This window comes from Lissotriton helveticus, chromosome 5_1 (genome assembly GCF_964261635.1).
Source record: "Lissotriton helveticus chromosome 5_1, aLisHel1.1, whole genome shotgun sequence".
In the NCBI taxonomy this organism is placed as follows: domain Eukaryota; kingdom Metazoa; phylum Chordata; class Amphibia; order Caudata; family Salamandridae; genus Lissotriton; species Lissotriton helveticus.
In genome coordinates this window covers 520,330,929-520,350,355 of record NC_136065.1, presented here as the reverse complement: position 1 = coordinate 520,350,355, position 19,427 = coordinate 520,330,929, and the positions used below count along the sequence as shown (strand labels likewise).

The following is a 19,427-nucleotide window of genomic DNA, read 5'->3' as shown; positions in this document are numbered from 1 at the left end:
AATGGATCACAGTTGAAGATGAAAATAAGGTGGCCCGTCCCGTCCTAGAACGTCCTCGGACGGCCACAGACGGCCCGCCCTTTGCCCGGGCTTTCACCCCGAGCTTCGCCCCGCGCGCTTCCCGCGGTGCGCGTTACGGGGTTTGTTTAAATAGTGTTAAATTGTGGGGGCGTGGCACTGGGAGGGGGCCCGGCTCACGCGGGAAGAGGACCCAGTTGTAGATGGTGAATGCTGGTCCTCGCAGTCCCGGGGCCGGCGCCTCTCCCTCCTCTGCGGCCACGGAGCTGATGCTAGCCTCCAATTGATTCAAACAGCAGGTAGGGAGCTTCGTCAGCTTCTCCAGAAGCAAAAGGTGATCACGGTAGCAGCAACTTTCTCAGTGCGAGCGGCTCCCGCGAAGCGGGGGCCGCGAGAAGTTATCGGCAATTGGCTGGGGGCGTGGCACTTGGAGGGGGCGCGGCTCACGCGGGAAGAGGACCCAGCTGTAGATGGTGAATGCTGGTCCTCGCAGTCCCGGGGCTGGCGCCTCTCCCTCCTCGGCGGCCACGGAGCTGATGCTAGCCTCCAATTGATTCAAACAGCAGGTAGGGAGCTTCGTCAGCTTCTCCAGAAGCAAAAGGTGATCATGGTAGCAGCAACTTTCTCAGTGAGAGCGGCTCCCGCGAAGCGGGGGCCGCGAGAAGTTATCTACTGTCTACTAGTTTCTGCCTTGTTTGATATTTATTTTGATCCCTGCCGGTGTTCCCATTTCGTTAGACCACAAACTAAATGTCACATGTATTTGTGGGTGAAATAAGAAGTGCTAATGCATTCCTCACAAGACAATCTTCAGATATTAGCACAATTTTACCTAACAAGATGGGCAAACTTACTGTGCAGAATTGTTATCTGGATTGTTGAAGTGCCAAACTTAATGAATTTAGGTGTGATGCTGTGAGCATTTTCATTTACTCAAAATCACGTCCTTTGCAAATGCAAAAAACTGGTCACGATGTATAGCGTGTACTGAGGTAGCAGGAGACTTCTTTCTGACTCTCAAAATACACTGTTGGAGGCATGTGTGCTACAGATACACATGCCATGGATACTCCTGCCATCTAGTGTTGGGTCTGGATGTTTACAAGTTGTTTTTCTTCCAAGAAGTCTTTTCCAGTTACGAAGCAAAGTGACTCCTCCTTTCGGTGATAGTACGCATGGGCATCAACTCCATTGTTAGTGTTTTCTTTTTGTGAAAACAAATTGGACTGGCCCACTGTGTGGAGGTAGTGGAATATTGGTTGGTATTCCAAGTCACTTGTAAATTGAGCTTACTCAGCTGGGCACAAATAGCTTTTGTTTATAAACCCCTCACACACCAACCTGGTTGGTGTCATGCTTCATCATCAGGGTCCAACCAGGCAGCCGAATGCCGCCTGGTTGTGCTTCAACGCCTGACTACAGCGGAGCAGGTGTGGTGCAGTTGTGTGATGTGGATGAAGGTGAGTGGTAAAATACACCTCTGGAAATCCTTGCCCAATATTTTATTAGTGGCGGCCCAGGGTGTGAGATAAAGGTATGTGGTGGAACTACAAGTAGAAAAATTATGACTACTTAGTTGTCTAGGTGTTGGCGGTCTACATGTTTCAGTCCCAAAAGAAAAATGTGCGGGACTTTCGTCAGGACCAGGTAGTGAGTGGCAAAAGGTGGTGCCACGTGTGAATAATATCCTACACACGCGCTAAGGTGTGTGGAAAAAGGTTAAAAAATGCAGTTTGTTAAACTTACATATACTGCAGTGAAGCGAGTAAAATCTTCGCTAGGGGTTATTGTCCAGAAGATCGGGACCGGGGGAGAGATACTCCTGTGTATTATTTGATAGTGAGGAGTCCTCTGCATTAAACCTAGTCTGGTGCCCACAGCGTCCCGTCCCGGCTTTTGCCACTCACTACCTGGTCCTGACGAAAGATATAAAATACCTCTTAAAAAGCACATGACTACTAGCCCTTTTCACCCTACTTTTCATGCCCCTTCACTCTCTTCACCAATACCTATGTACAACCCTCAGACCCTCTAGACATCACACCACAGGGCACTCCACGTACAGATACTGATGCAAGGGTTGGGGATGACACTTATGGACAGCCACCACCAAATCTATGGGATGATTACAATACAGACCCCCCCCTACAGATACAGACCCAGATCCCCCCTCCTGATGACACAACACCTCATACCAGGAGTTAATTGCTAGGTCAGCTACATACCATGGAGTGACTTTACACAAGGAATTTTTGGAAGAGGATTTCTTATTTGAAACATTAGGGACCACACATAGGACAACACAATCATTACCTATTTTAAAAGGTATGATGAGGCATGCTGAGGACATTTTTAAAGATCCAGTGAGGGCACGTATAATAACACCTAGGGTGGCTAGAAATTATAAATCCCTACCATCTGACCCAATTTTTATTAAGTGCCAGCTTCATTTAGATTCCTTCGTTGTCGCCATACTCGTAAAAGAGCAAATTTATAAACTACAGGCGATGCACTACATTTGGACGGATAGTCCTGGCTAATAGATGCCTCTGGGCAAAGAGTGGCTGCAGAATCAGCCAACCACTGGCGTATAGCCAATTGCAGAGTCTGTTGGCTAGATGTGATAGGGCTCACTGGGACAAAATGAATGACTTACTCCAATATCTCCCACAGCAGTCCAGCAAAAGAGGGCTGGAACTAATACAGGAGGGAAAACTAATTTCCAATTCCTCTATTAGGTGTCCGATAGATGCTGCAGATATTACAGCCAAAGGAGTCAACACTAGTACTCTCCTCAGAAGACACTCATGGTTACGAATTTCTGGTTTTAAACCAGAAGTACAACAAACAATACTAAATGCCCTGTTGGACAAGGAACATCTCTTTGGTCTGCAGGTAGATGAATCACTTGAAAAAATGAAAATAAATAGTAAAGTAGCAACATCTATGCAGGCTCTACAGTCACCCTCTGAAAGAAGCTCCTTTTGCTGTTCATTTTATAAGGGAGACTCGAAAGTACCTCTAAAGTTGCCAACACATCTTCATATAAAACACAAAATCAATCCTCCCCTCTAGAGGATTTTACAAAGGCGTTTACAGAGGGAACAATTTTAAAGGCAGAGATAGAGATAACCCAACACGTACCTCTCCATCTGCCAACAAACAGTGACTTCATAACAATTCCCCCTATTATCATACACCTGTTGGGGGAAGACTTCATCCATTTCTACACGTTTGGCAGTCAATAGCTAGCTATTTGACCTAGCTATTTGACCGATGACAGGTGGAGCTACCTGATAGCTATAGAGTAGATGGGCTGTGGACTTCCCCCTCGACCATCACCTACCCAGCCGGACTTTGGGCAGACTCTCCTTCGTCTCTTCATTCTATTTCCCTCCTACCCCTTTACCCTACACCCTTTCCCTCCCAAGCTCCACTTGTCTCATCTTCTACGTTTGTGAAATGTTTTTCTAGTAACTGATGCAACTTGTTACTTATGTAAATTTCTAACTTTATGTAAAGCGCTCTGATACCTCCGGGTCTAGCCAGCGCTATAAATGACTCAAATAAATAAAAATGACATCAGACAAATGGGTTTTGGACATTATCCAACATGGTTATTGCCTGGAGCTCAATATAGAAAAAGCGGCCCCCTGAATAATAGATATAGGGCAGACCAGCAGGGGAAACAACAAATTTTCAAAGCACAAAAAGAGACTGCCCTATTCATTTGATGAGTAGGCTCAATAAGAGTCCTTATTCTAAGCCATGCATATGAGAGCTCACTGACACCAGAGACTATACCACAGTATTATCAACAATAATTTTATTTTTCTTAAATTCAATATTTTTTCTTTTTTTTAATGAATTTAAGAAAAATAAAATGATTGTTGATAATACTGTGGTATAGTCTCTGGTGTCAGTGAGCTCTCATATGTATTGCCTGGAGCTCACCAGCAATCCTCCCAGTATTCCACCTCACATTCACAAACTTTCTCTAGAGCACTAACAACTGCTCAAACAAGAGGCACAAGCCCTTTTAACAAAAGGAGCTTTAGAGCCAGTCCCAATACAACACCAAGGGTCAGGGGTTTACTTACTTTAGTTCCTAATCCCAAAAAATGAAGGTTCTCTATGACCAATATTAGATCTCAGACCTCTAAACTCATACATACTGCCAGAACACATCCATATGGTCGCACTTCAACAAGTGCTTCCCCTCATACAACAAAACAACTTAATATCAGTACTAGACCTAAAGGACATATACTGTCACATCTCTATTCACCTAGCACATCACATATATCTCAGATTTGTGGTTGCAGGAAAACGCTGTCAATTCTGAGTAACTACTGCACCCAGAGTATTCACCAAATGTCTAGCAGTAGTAGCAGCTCATCCAAGAAGACAACAAATGCATGTCTTCCCATATCTAGACGATTGGCTCATCAAAGCCAACACACATCTGCAGTGTTTACAACACACTCAAACTACAATAAATCTTAATCATCAATTGGGATTCACAATCAATGTGCAAAAATCCCACCTTCAACTTCCATAACTAAAGCCCTATCTGGGAGCTATCCTAAACACTCAAACAGGTTTTGCCTATCTCAAGGCAGCCAGAATTAACAATTTTCAAACACTGATACTACAATTCCAAAGCAATCAATATATAACAGTAAGAACTTTCATGCAACTTTTAGGGATGATGGCATCATGCATTGCCATAGTACTTCATGCAAGATTAAACATGCATCCTCCATAGGAATGTTTAGCACGCCAATTGAATCAATCACAGGGTCATCTAAAAGATCTAGTGTTGGTAGACAGCCTCTCCCATCACTATCTGCAGTGGTGGAAGACCCAAAACTTGTCAAAAGGACAGCCCTACATCGTCCCTGTTCATCAAGTCATACTCAAAGTGGACGCATCCCTTACAGGATGGGGTGCCCGTCTACAACATCTAACAGTTCAGGGTCTCCGGGACACCAAATACAAAAGTCTCCACATCAGCTACCTAGAGCTTCTAGCTGTTCACCTAGGGCTCAAAGCATTTCTATCACACCTGATACGGAAAGGTATCTTAGTCCGGATGGACAGTATGACAGCTTATCTTATCTTATCTTAATGGGCTCTTGTATAGCACACTGACACCGTAGGTTTCCTGGTGCTGGTTGAAAGCTGTAAGGTGTAAAGGCGGGGGTCTAGCCAGTCTGCATAAAAAGGGACGTTTTCAGACGTTTTCTGAATGCCAGAAGGGAATTGGCAGATTTAAGCGGAAGGGACAACTGGTTCCAGAGAGTAGGGGCCTGGTAGGCGAATCTGCGGCCGCCGAACTTTTTGAGTTTGATAGAAGGAGACGACCGGAGGTTGCGTACCGGGCAGTAGGGATGACCAATGATTTGAGAAAGGCGGGGGAGGTCTCAGACACAGCCTTAAAAGTCAGGCAGCCGATCTTGAATGAAGTCCTCTGCTCCACCGGCAGCCAGTGGAGTCTGCGAAGCAGTGGTCTCGCAGACTGTCACTTCGGGGTATTGTAAGCCAGTCTCGCCGTTTGGTTCTGTACGATCTGGAGCCTATACAGAAGGGATTTAGGTAGGCCATGGTACAGAGAGTTGGAGTAATCCAAGCGGGAGAGCACCAAGGCAATCAGGACTTGTATCAGAACCTCCGATGTGAGGAGGTGAGAGACTTTCCTGATTTTTCTGAGCTGGAAAATGCATGATGACACAACCGTGCCCACCTGAGGCTTAAGAGAGAGCTCCGCATCAATTATGACCCCAAGACTCTTTGCTGACTTGGCCGGGGCGGGCGGGGAGCCAAGCTCAGTCGGCCAAAACTGTGGGCCCCAGTAAATAAGACTGTTGCCTGGAAGAATTAACTCGGTCTTCCCCGGGTTCAACTTCAGCTGGTGGGAGTTCATCCAGTGCTGGATGTGTAACATCGCTGCTTGGCAGTCGAGAGCTGCATTAGGGGTGTTGAGCGGGAATATGATTTGCAGGTCGTCTGCATAGTTGAATACGGTGACATTCCACCTCTTCAGGGAGAGGATGAGCGGCTGAAGGTAAAGATTAAAAAGCAGAGGGGACAGGGAAGATCCCTGGGGCACTCCGCAGATGGATGGGACCTTCGAGGCTATGAAGGGGCCTAACCGGACCGCCTGGGTTCTGCCCGACAGGAAGGATTTGAGCCAAGCAGAGGCCAGGCCTCGGATGCCGGCTTGCTCGGCACGGTGGACAAGGATGTTATGGTCCACCGTGTCGAATGTTGCCGACAGGTCCAATAGGACAAGCGCCTGTGGTGTCCCTTTATCAGCGTTGGCCCTAAGAGTATCCATAACTGCCAGGATCACAGCCTCAGTAGAGTGGGCTGGTCTGAAGCCGGCTTGATTGGGTTCGAGAAAGTTGGAGCACTCGATGAATTTAGAGCGGCAGCTGGTGACATGAGCCTCCAAGAGTTTGGATAAGTAGGGCAAGAGAGAAATAGGCCGATAGTTGGCGAGATCGTCTGGATCCGCTCCAGGTTTCTTCAGCAGGGGCACCAACACAGCCTCCTTAAAGGAGTTGGGCACCACACCTGCCTCGAGAGAGGTGTTTAACAGAGGTAGGATGCATTCCGGTAGAGCCAGGCAGATGTCCCGGAAGACAGAGGGAGGGCAACAGTCATTAGGCGAGCCGGATTTAACCCGAGCAACAAGTTTGGCCAAAGTGCTGGGGTCAAGGGCGGGGAAAGATGATAATGAGAGTGGGTTTTCAGGGGAGGAGGCTGGCATGCCATCAGACGAGACGGGGGAATGGTATTTTTGATCTTGATGATTTTTTCGATGAAGAAACTATTTAAGGCATTGCAGGACTCCTGCGTCGGAGTCTGAGAGGGAAGAGTCCTAGTGTCAGACGTAAGCTCCCTCATGACTGAGAAGATCTCCTTAGATTTATTGGGAGCAGTGAGGATCCTTTCCGAGATATGAAGAGTTTTTGCTGCCGTAATAGCATCTTTATATTTTTTTCGCGCAGTGACGTAAAGTTCTCTGTCGATGGGTAGGTAATTACGTCTCCACCTACGTTCCGCCTGGCGCAGTTCGAGTTGCTGGGTTTTCAAGGTGGCATTGAACCACTTGTGGGATTTGCTGTGCCGGGAACGGGGAAATCTGGAGGGAGGGGCGAAGCGGTCGCTGGCTTTGGTAATCCAGCCAGTGAGGTCCTCCTCCAGAGTATGTACAGTCGCGGCACTAGGCGGTGGAGGGCTGGTCTCAGCCAAGAATGAAAGGAAGGCCTGAGAATCAAGGGTGCTCCATTTACGAGCAATCCCACCTGCTAAAGGAGGGACCTTCATGCACGCCCTATGTACTATGTACAAAAACAGGGGAGGGACACACCCTCTACAGTTTTTACGCCTCTCTCGGACCATTTGGCATTGGGCAATATATCAGAAAATCCAATTGCTAGCAGGGCACCTTCCACGGATGGACAGCCAATTTGCCAACATTCTCAGCAGGATACAGCAACAACTCCACGAGGTGGAATTCCACCCCCAAGTTCTCCACCCATACTTCCGCAAATGGGGCTTTTCACAGATAGATTTCTTCACAAGTGCAGAGAACTCAAAATACCAAAACTTCGCCTCCAGGTTCCCACACCCTCTATCCTAAAGCAATGCCCTGTGGATGAATTGGTCAGGAATATTTACTTACGCTTTTGCGCCTCTTCCTCTTCTTCCATTTCTGGTTCGGAGGCTTAGGCAAACATCCCTCACCCTTACTCAATTGTCTCCCCCATGGGCTTATCAACCATGGTTTACCATACTTCTAGAACTCTCAGTAGTTCCACATCAGGAGCTTCACCTCACCTCAGACCTTCTTACTCAGAACCATGGAGAAGTCAGACATCCAAACCGTAGGGAGCTCAACCTAGCAATTTTGCTCTTGAAGTTATAGAGTTTGGATACCTACATTTACCACCAGAATGTATGACCATTCTTAAATAAGCAAGGAACCCTATTACTAGATGGATACGGTTTGTTATATATTGTAATAACCAAACCATTGATCCATTAGATGCTTCTATACCACAAATCATATCTTATTTATTGCATCTACAATGTGCAGGGCTTGCCTCCACATCCATACGTCTACACCTTGCAGCAGTCACTGCATATCTTCAAAACAGACTTATCTCTATTTAAAGTACCAGTGATTAAAGCCTTTATGGAAGACATTAAAAGAGTAAATACCACCAAAAATGCCACCTGCATGGAACCTCAATATTGTTGTAACAAGACTTATGGGTCCAACTTTTGAGCCATTGCTCAATTTTCCAATGCAATTCCTTTCTTGGAAAGTTGCTTTCTTGATTCCTATCACTTCACTAAGACGTGTCAGTGAACTTCAGGCCCTAACTTTAGAAGAACCTCTCTTCCAACTACATAAAGACAGGTTGGTTCTTCGAACTAATCCAAAGTTTTTAAAAGTAGTCTCAGCTTTTCATATTAACCAATCAGTTGAGTTACCTGTTTTCTTCCCTCAACCTGATTCAGTAGCAGAAAGAGTGCTACATACATTAGATGTCAAAAGATCATTATTGTATTATATTGATAGAATAAAAGATTTTCGCAAAACAACTGTTTGTTACCTTTGCCCTCCCTCATAAAGGTAAACCTATCTGGTATTTCTAGATGGATGGTTAAACATATCCAAACATTCTATGTTAAAGCCAAAATAACCTTTTCTATTCCTCCTAGAACACATTCTACTCTTTAAATGAACGCATCTGTGGCCTTTTTAGGTAATATTCGTATAGCTAATATTTGTAAAGCAGCTACATGGTCTACACCATAAACATTTAAAAAACATTATTGTGTGGATGTGTTGGCACATCAACAATCCAATGTAGGGCAAGCAGTGCTAATAACACTTTTTCAAACAACTGCAATGCCCACTGGTTAGCGTCCGCTTTTGGAGGGTACTGCTATACAGTCTACGCAAAGCATGTGTATCTACAGAACACATGCCTCGAACGAATTATGTTACTTACCCTTTAAGCATCTATTCTTGGCATGTAGAGCTGTAAATTCACATGTGCCCTCCCTCCTCCCTGTACACCTATGGTTGTTGCAGTTCTTGTTATTTACATTATAAATGCATGAACATCTCTGTGCTACACTTCCTTACTTCATTCTCACCCTCTCGCGGGAAAACAATCTAACAATGGAGTCAATGCCCATGCTCACTATCATCGGAAGGAGGAGTAACCTTGCCTCATGACTGGAAAAGACTTATTCGATGAAAAGCAACTTACAAACATCCAGACCCAAGACTAAATAGCAGGAGTATGTAGAGCATATGTATATACCGCTTCTACGTGCCAAAAACAGAGCTTGCAGGGCAAGTAACATAATCCTTCTGACCCGCACCCTCGTGCAAAGGAAAGGGAAGGGTGTACTGGGCATTTAAGTTTCAGTTTGAGAGTTGGTGTTGAATGTATCAATAAATTGGGGGTACAGTTGTAGTTCCAAATGATTCTTCAGTTACCAAGATCTGAAGCAGAGTGGGGGCAGACTCTCAAAATGGAACCTGTCCAAGAGTGTCATTCTCTCTTGGGAGTGGAGGTTGGCGACATTGAGGGGAGGAGACATCAGTCCAGAAGACTGCTACGAGCTCCTTCCACTGCTATTCACTGACTGACATTTTCTTTGACAGTTGCATGAAAAAAGTTGTCTTTCATGGAAAAGCAAATGAAAGGAAAGAAGTTTGCTCTCCGCTGAGAACCTCCCTCTTGCATTCATTGCCATTCGTATATAGTCACAGACAGGCTTGTGCCTTTACACATTAATGAGACAGAAGTTCCCTGTAAATGGCCATATCGTGCTGTGACTGGTTAGTACATCAGTTGCGGCACGGGATGAAAGTCGGACTGGAAAGCATTTTGTACCTCAAAAAAACGGAGTTAATTGTGACTTGGCCTTAGTAATTCAGTCCCTTGAGAAACAAAGTATACAATGTGTTCGCTTTTCAATAAGTTACAGAAATGGCAATCTGTGGTGTCTCTCTAAAGACTATGCCTATTACAGTTATGTGTTGACTAACCATTTCATTGCCCTGTACCTTACCAATGTGTTTTATAGTCTTTTAACAAAGATCCTATTCACCCTCTATTTATTTGATCCCATTAAATATATATATATATACCATTGTAATTACTTTTAAGTTCCTCCGACAAATAGAAAAACATTGTTTAATTGCTGCAAACTGTGACTAACTTCTTCTGATTATACATTTCTCTTATGTCTTAAAATATTGCTATACTCCACCCATTAATATAGCATTCATAAAACAAATCATTCTTGTGTTTGCAAATAAATGGGATCACAAGAGTCAAATTGGAAACTATTGGATGTTTTGTTTTGGCACGATCATGTTATTTATTAATAATGTCAATATTGACGGAACTATCATTTTTGTCTTATTACCTTGATTACTGATGAAGTCAAATAGAATGTATTTCTGGTGTTTATCAAACATATTTATTAAGCAAATATTAACACCTAAAGAATATAAAAAATAAAGATATGAGATATGATAGATTTACTTTCAAATACATGAAGAATTTTGTGTCACCTGTTGCTTGGTTATATTTTTTTATGAGCATAGAGGCATTCGTTGTTTGTAAAATAAATTTGGGACAGTGTTGAAACAAGATGCCCCAAGTCCCCTGTGTCTTAGAAGTAATGGGAACATACACACAGGCAATTATGGAACTTGTGAGCATCCTTGCAAGAGTAATAATTCACCACGTAGAAGTTAAATAGTTATGTTTACCAAATATCATCAAAAATGTTTGATCCCAAATTTTATATGTACTCTCTGGAGTAATTCTGTGAACATATAACTCCATATTCTGTATTATATTGTATTTTTGGTTTCTTAGGGTTGCCATTTATACGCCACAGAGGATTCAGAAGGTGACTCCTCGAATTCCAGAACATATTTCCTTGACCTGTTTTCCCCTATTGGCTGAAGGTGTACATTTGTGTTATGGTTAAGGATATGTGAATGTTTAAAGTTCACTAAGCATTTGACTTTTTTGTGATTCATATACACAAAGCTTTGTGCTCAGCATCACAAAACCACAATTGCTTGCCTTGAATATTTGTGGCATATGTCATTTTGACCAGTTAGAGAAAACTGCACTCATTCCAAAACCTGGCCTGTAATATTCTACTAGGATCCCAGAGGTTCCGCATTATTAATTTCTTTCTATCCCAAGGCCTATCCACTCTTTCTCAGGCCTCTGCTATCGAACACTGGCTCCTCTCAGGCTGTGATTCCATTGCCCCGCTGAAGCGGGTGACATCAAATCGGGAGAAGGATGCCAACTTGTGGTTCAGCGATGATCTTAAGATCACCAAACTAGCGGTGCGCCGAGCCGAGCGTGCCTGGAGGAGGAAATATTGCCCCTTACTCAGATCTGAAATTACCACTCTCCTGGCCCAATATAAGAAGGCCATTGTGGTGGCAAAAACGTCCTATTTCTCCTCTATTTCTCCTCTAAGATTCTTACAGCTGAGAATCGGCCGAGGGAAATTTTCTCGATAGTCCACAATTTGGCATTCTCTGACAGGACATCTCTTAAGCCCTCCCCCTCCCAGGACCTCTGTCACTCCCTAAATAATTTTTTTATTGAGAAGATCGCGATTATTAAAGCCAACATTCCCTTACCCTCCCCGACCTTTGTTGACCCTCAGTGTCCTCCACCTAAGGGACAACTCGATGCCCTTCCCCCCCCTCACTAAGGAATCCTTGACCTCGATTATCCCCTTGGTCAAATCTGGCTCCCCACTGGATACTTGCCCCGCGCACATTCTTCGCCATATTTACACAACTTGTTCAGATCCCCCTCTTCACTTCCTTAACAGTTCTCTTTCCCAGGGAGTTGTACCCAACTCACTGAAGACAGCTGTTATTGTCCCCATCTTAAAGAAGCCTGGCGCAGACCCTTCGGTCCCCGCCAATTATCGCCCCATCTCTCTCCTACCATTTTTGGCTAAGGTGCTCGAACGCCATGTTACCAAGTCTTTGAGCACGTTTGTGGAGGAGTATGGGGTTCTGGCTCCCCGCCAGGCCGGCTTCCGCCCCGCACACTCTACGGAGTCCGTAGTACTTTCGGTCCTTGACAACCTCGGAGGGAATGGATACCAACCAGGCCCAGGCTTTGGTTCTCCTCGATCTCTCAGCCGCCTTTGACACGGTTGACCATACCATCTTACTCTCCCGTGTCGGGGCGGCGGGGATCGGGGGTACCGCCCTGGTATGGTTGTCCTCCTTCCTGAGGGACCGCACCCAGGCTGTTCGCCTGGGTGATTTCTCCGCGGACTTCCGGAAAGTTCAGTGCGGGGTCCCCCAAGGTTCTTCCCTTTCACCTCTTTTGTTCAACCTCTATATCGCCCCCCTTATTTTTTCGTTACAGCAAATGGAGGTCAACGTGTATAATTATGCGTATGACCTCCAACTTGTTTTCAATCTGTCTTCTTCCTCTGCTTCCATCTCAAACTTTCAGTCTATTATGATTTTCATCCGGGACTGGATGAACTACAACCACCTGAAACTCAACCCGGATAAGACCGAGTTGGTGTTGACGGGTGGTTGCTCCAGTCCCTGGTCTCCTCTTTTTTGGCCCCCTTCCCTAGGTTCTCCCCCGGTCCCTTCTACCTCTGTTAAAACTTTAGGTATCAAACTTAATTCCCAGCTCACCCTTCACTCCCAGGTTAGTTCTGTGGTATCCTCTTCCTTTTTGTCACTACGCACCATCCGCAAGGTATCTCGTTTTTTTTCCTTTGATGCCTTGAAACTGATCATCCTGGCGATGGTTATTTCCCGCCTGGATTATGGCAACGCCTTGTATGCAGGTATTCCTGCATATTGTCTAAAGCGCTTGCAGTTGATCCAGAACCAGGCGGCACAGTTGGTGTTCAATCTCCCAAAATCCCACCACGTAACACCCCTTCTCAAATCTTTGCACTGGCTCCCTGTCCGTGAGCGCGTCCAGTTTAAGCTAGCTTCCATCACCTTTCAAGCACGACTGGGCGCGGCTCCGGCCTTCATCACATCTGAGATTATTCCCTATGTTCCAACTAGGGAGCTACGATCATCCACCCAATCCCTGTTATCAGTCTCCCGTTTCCGGAGGAAGAAATGGGGAGGATCAAAGTTCGCGACCCTTGCCCCAGTCCTGTGGAATTCCTTGCCTCTAGAGCTTAGATCTCTAACTCTTTACCCTCAATTCCGGAAGAAACTCAAAGCCCATCTATTCGCTAAGTCTTTTAATTAGGTCGGTTGTTGCCTTTGCTCTCTTTCTTGTCATTTTGTTTCCCCCTCTGGGGATTTGTTTGTTGCAGCGCCATGAAACCGCTGGTGAAAGTGCGCTTTTATAAATATTTTAAACTCAAACTCAAACTCATTCCTGCCTTCCACCAGAAATATGTTCCAAAAGAAGCAGGCTTGTGTTACCTTCCACTTGTGTGCTCCTTGACCTAACATTCCACGGACCTTCCTTCAGTCAAATTTCTTGTGTACTCTGAATCTGGGAGTAAAAGAAAACATGGCCAACTCTACAATTTAACACCTTACTATGTCCTATCCTGCCGCAGAAATGCCCGGTCACCCCCAGGAATGGGTGAGTAAACGAGGGCAAAACCAACTGGCACTGGCAGTATCTAGTGCTTTTTTGGGAGGGAGGTGAGATCACTCCTAGTGTAATGGGACAAAAAGGTCATGAGGTCTGAAATGCTCTCATTTATTGAAATAATTTTGTCAGCGGCATGCAGTATCCCACCGTTCTAATCGTTGAGCAGGTTTATCTGACCACTGTCTTGTGTAAAGGAGACAAAGGTGGGTTTGAGGGTGCCCATGTGAAGAATATTGCATGTGGGGCATACATTCAGTATGAACTTTGCTCAACTAGGGTTTAATAACTATCTAGAGAAGCACAGTTGCATCCAAGTACTTGAAGGTGAGCTGTGGTTATATTGTTGAGAGGGGATAGTTTGAAGTGCAATTGTTCCCATTAAAGTATCTGTCTTTCTAGTGGAAGATTAAATTGACAAATATGCCTTAATTTTCTCAAATCCAATGTCTATGGGCTTTGAAATTCTAGGAACAAAATTAGATTTCAATATCCTTAGAAAGAATTTTAGCAAATGCATAGCATTTATAGAAAGACTGTTGGTAAAAGTTGCATATTTGTGCTAAACGAAACACTATAAAGACACAGCTGGGATATTAACACAGTAACTCATAAATCCGATAACCGTTGCAGTGTAGTAAATGGCCGGAAAAAAACATTCTTTTGCATCTGTTAGAATTTGCCAACTTAGACTGCTTTTCACAAACTGATGGAATAAGAGGTCTGCACAAGAATGTGTCAGCAATCAGTGTGTGTAAAAGCAAGGTTATGGTCACCCAGGAAAATGATCACATTGCCTGCATCTTTTTCAGTCACTCTTTTGATGCATGCTGTCTTTGTACATAAACAAGTCAATGGGGTAGGTAAAGTACACTAAAATCCATTGTATCATATCATTAAACCACAGATTAGTGAATGAAAAAACATTTTTTCATTCCACATGTTTCCATCAGTTTAGGTGTGCATATGCCATCTATCAATTTAAATGGTGCTGATTTTAGGGTTTCTGCCCAATGAAATCCTGATGTGAATTAGACATTTATAATTTTACTTGTTATGTTTAATACATGGCCATTTTATGCTGCTTTTTTAACTGTGTGGATATAATTTTACAGGGAAGATGTATGCTTGCCAATACTGCGATTCTGTCTTTGCTCAGTCGATTGAGCTGACACGACATGTAAGAACTCACACTGGTGACAAACCATATGTCTGTAGAGAATGCGGTAAAGGGTTTAGCCAAGCCAATGGCCTTTCTGTTCATCTGCGCACATTCCACAGTAAGTAATGTCAACTATAGCAAAATAACAGGGTCCATCATAAGTTTGTGATGCATGTCTTCACTATTCAAGCATAAAGAAGTTGTATACAACAATATCACAACTTTTGTGTTAATGTTTCTACTGCATTTTTGGGGAATTGTTAAAAGCTATTGTTTAATGCTATCATTTTCTAGGAGCCTTTGGATGTTGTTGTGTTTGGTGGTAACTTTACCCAACTTTCCATTTTAAAAATAAGTTTGATGTCTAGTAGGCCTGCAAAGGAAAAGGAAGTTCGCAACTATTCAGGCACTCTTAGTCCTTGTTCAACTGTATTCAAAATCTGCCTGGCCTTTCTCACAAGTGTTTACAGTGTCCCTATTCATTCATGTTGTAAATAGGAATGGAACAGAGTGATCTAGCATCAAGAAGGCCTGAATTGACACAGTGAATTTGTTATTCTGTATTTTTCCACCGGAGAGATTTTGTATATAGGTTTATTTTTCAAGGCACAGTTTCGTCTATGGGAATGTTTTAATGAGGTTCTGTATTCCGTAGGGGAATTATTTGTTGCAAGTTGTGTTTCTTTGACACATACTCTGCTTGTAAACGTGCATTGGCACTAACTCCATTGTTAGATTGTTAATATTCATCTTTGGGTTTGGACATGTATCCTTTCTGCTCCTGGTCTCAATGCCTTTAACCCTGACCATTGTGGTCCTGGACCTTGTTGTCTTTCCTTCCTGTCACAGAGAAGACTTCTTCACGTTTCTACCATACCTCCCACCTTCTCAGTTTGAAATGCCAAGGACATCATTGTAGAACAACCGGGCCTCCTGTCCCTTGGGGTGCCCCTCAACATTTCAGGCAGTGCAACCTCTTACGACACCAGAGAACGAGGATGCACAGAAGGTAATGCATTGGACATATTTCAAAAGATGCAATCACTGCCACTCACAGTACCCTTCTGCCTACCTCTGTGTTGTCTGTACCCCATGCCTCTCTCCAGAGCATGGCAAAATCGGCTGCATCTCTTGCTCAGCTTTCTGGAGCAACAAGACTCCTTGAGATGAGACAGGTAGTTGGCCTGCAACAAAATGTCTGGTTCATCCTCAGACTATGGATATTTTCAGCAAGGCAACCTGCTCGGCGCAGAAAAAGTATTTGGTGAGTCATCTGATCTTTGGCCCACCAACCCAGTCCTGAGGTCATTAGGTCCAGCTACGAAGAAGATGTTCAAGAGGAGAAAGAGACATCCATGGACATCTATCTTCCCTCTGTTGATACCAGACCTCATTTGAAGACCACACCGAGTACGGTCAACAGCCAAACTTCTTCAAAGACACATAAGCTACTGCACATCAAAGCAGAGTACTTCTCCTCTCGGATCAGACAGTAAGCCCTTGTGCATAAACCACTGTTGCTCTCGGGTGCACCTGCACCTTCGAGCTCTGGATGGCACTGAAACATGCGGTCGGAACCGAGAAGGGATCAAGCCTAACGCCTCAGCCGGCAAGTCTCAGACCAGGTGTCTGTGCTGAAGTTTTAAAGTCGAAGCCTCCATTGTGGCCAAAACCAATATCAGTGCCAAAAACACTGTTAACTCAGAGGCTGTCAACAGCAAGATGGGCCCTCCTGACAAGGATAGTAAGTGTATCAATGCTACTGTCAAAAGGGTAGTGGTCAGTGCCGCCTAACACTAGTGGATCGCCAATTCAGTGGGCCTCCTATCGTGCTATGACAGGACAGAGTGGGTAGAGATGGAGGCCCTACTCCAACTTTTCCCTGATCAGTGCCACAAAAAGGGGAAGTGGATATTAGAGAATAGGATAAATATTTCCAGTGCCACCATCAGATATAACTTAGTTTCAGCTGATAACTCCTGCCAGGGAAGTGAATACTCTGTCATCCTCCATTGACACTCCTGGCGGAATGTCTGGCTTCAAGCATGAGGTCCAATAACATCCACCTGTCTTTCGACGAAGAACAGCTGTTGGCCCTCAGTTTAAAAAAATGATGGAAAAATTAAAGAAGGACACCAATACAGCTCAGGCCATTGGTGTCCTTCAAGTTCTTCCCTATGGTGGCTCCCTTCGAAGGCAACAAACAAGGGGTGAGTCCAAGGCAACTTTTCCAAAACCAACTAAGTCCTATCAACTACAGCAACAAGGTTACCATCAACAGGGCAGTGAAGGTTACACGCAGGGCTCCTTCAGAGTTCACAGCTCCAAAGGTCGGGCAGAGGCCATCCTGGCAATATAAGCTCTACCTCTGAGAACTTACTTTCTTCTATCCCCCATCTTACTACACCTGTCAGGTGGCAAATTCATAGATAATTTTCACAGCTGGGAAGAGATCATAAGAGATCATAACAGACCCATGAGTTCTATCCTTCTTTGAGCATGGGTACTGCCTAGAGCTCATCTCAACCCCACCAATCATCCCACTTTACACACATACACACAAATCCTAGTCCAGAATACTTGGCCCTTTTGTAAGTGGAGGTCCAAATGCTTCTTTTCAAAGGGGTCATAGAGCCACTCCCCCTTAACACCCGGACAAAGGTGTGTACACTGTACTTCTCATCCCCAAAGACGATGTCTCTCTCAGGCCAATCACCGATCTCTGACCTCTTGACAGGTGCATCTTGTTGGAACATTTCCACGTGGTCACCCTACAGGATGTCATCCTCCTGCTGCAGCAAGGCGACTTCATAGCCACACTAGACCTGAAGAACTCTTATTTTCACATCCGAATCCATCTGCTTCATCAGCTTTACCAGTTCTTTGTGTTACTTGAACAGCATTACCAATTCAAAGCGTTAGCCTTTGAAGCCACCATGGCCCAAGGGTTTTCACCAAAGGGTAGATCCTCCCTCTCAGAAGGGGTGGAACTCATGACTTCTGCTACCTATACAGCTGGCAGAACAAGAGTACAAGCAGACAAAACTGCCTAGCCCTCACCCAAGCCACAATATCTCTTCTACTCAGCTAAAGGTTTACAGTCACGCCAACAAGACCCACTTTGAACTACTTCAGTTCCAAATCTTTCTGGGGTCATTCCGAATCAGCAAAGCTTATCTGACCCCACAAAGGATAGCAGCATTTGAGCACCTTCTGCTTGTTTTTCAGCCACTCTATCCTTTAACAGTTAACTGTAATGCCCCTCCTGGGTATGATGGCCTCATGCATAACTATAATCCCACACACACAGCTCTGCCCGCTCCAAGAGTGTCTTTCAAATCTACGGTCACAAGCGGAGGGTCACTGGCAAAATCTAGTGTTGACATGGGCCAGCACCCATTGCTTTTTGCAGTGGTGAAACAGCAACAATCTGTTGAGGGGCAGGCCCTTTGCGGACCCAGTTACCCAGATGACCATCACTAAGGACGCATTCCTCACTGTGTTGTAGTGGCACATCTTTGCAACATGACAGTACAAGTTTTGTGGCCATATTATCAACGTGGTCTCCTCATCAGTCATCTGGAGCTTTTAGCCATTCACCTAGCCCTCAAAGCCTTTCCACAGGACATTCGGGGCAAAGTGCTTCCTGTGCATACCAACAATATGACCGCCATGTTTTACCTACAAAACTAAGGAGGTATACACTCACCACCTCAGTTGTCAGCGCTAGCAAAATTATTTTTGCATTGGGCAGTCCATCGCCGAGTACACCTTCTGACGGAGTATCTTCCGGGGGTGGGCAACAACTTTGCAGACCTGCTCAGCAGGTCACAGCAACTAGTCCAAGAGTGCGAACTCCACCTGCAAATCCTACTCCCTTACTTTCATCAGTCGGGCAAGTCATACTCCCTTACTTTTGTCAGTGGGGCACCTTAGACATAGACCTTTTCGCCGTGAGTGAAAACACAAAATGCCCAATCCTTTTCCTCCAGGTTTCAACACACCCAGTCCATAGACAGTGCTCGGTGAATGAACTGTTCAGGGCTCATTGCATATGCTCCTCATCCTCTCCCACTTCTTCTGTGCCTGGTGAGGAAATTGCGCCAAACATCTCTCACCGTTTTCCTGGTGGCTCTCAAGTGGACCAGACACAAATGGTTATCGACCTTTCTAGAGATGTCCATCACCCCACATGGGAAGCTCCCCAATGGGCTGTACTTCTAACACAAAATTAAGGCTGGTCAGACACCCAGACCCCAAGCAGCTCCGCCTAGTGATCTGGTTTCTGAGGTTCTTGAATGTGTTTACCGTATCTTACTTCAAAGGTGCATTGACATACTCAAGGAAGCACATAGACATAACACACACCTGCTATGCTGCTAAGAGGAACAGTTTGTCCACTACTGTACCCCGAGACACATAAACCCTCTCTTGCCTACTGTACATGACATTATGTAAACCCCTTTCAAACCAATGCATTCTTCCCCTCACAGTTTTTCTCTTGAAAGGCTACCACTCTGGTAGACATACCATCTCTTAGACATATTAGTACGCTACAGGCTCTTGCA

At 44.8% G+C, this 19,427-nt stretch overlaps 1 protein-coding gene across 4 annotated transcripts in view; it reads left to right on the top strand.

Moving 5' to 3' along the window:
- The window catches only part of ZBTB40 (zinc finger and BTB domain containing 40), a 267,262-nt gene that overhangs the window by 132,159 nt on the left and 115,676 nt on the right, over nucleotides 1–19,427 (top strand). For all 4 annotated transcript variants that reach the window (XM_078642855.1, XM_078642854.1, XM_078642857.1 and 1 more), the window contains exon 13: nucleotides 14,813–14,977. In XM_078642855.1, coding sequence (XP_078498981.1) covers nucleotides 14,813–14,977 — 165 coding nt within the window. The remainder of the gene's footprint in view (nucleotides 1–14,812; nucleotides 14,978–19,427) is intronic.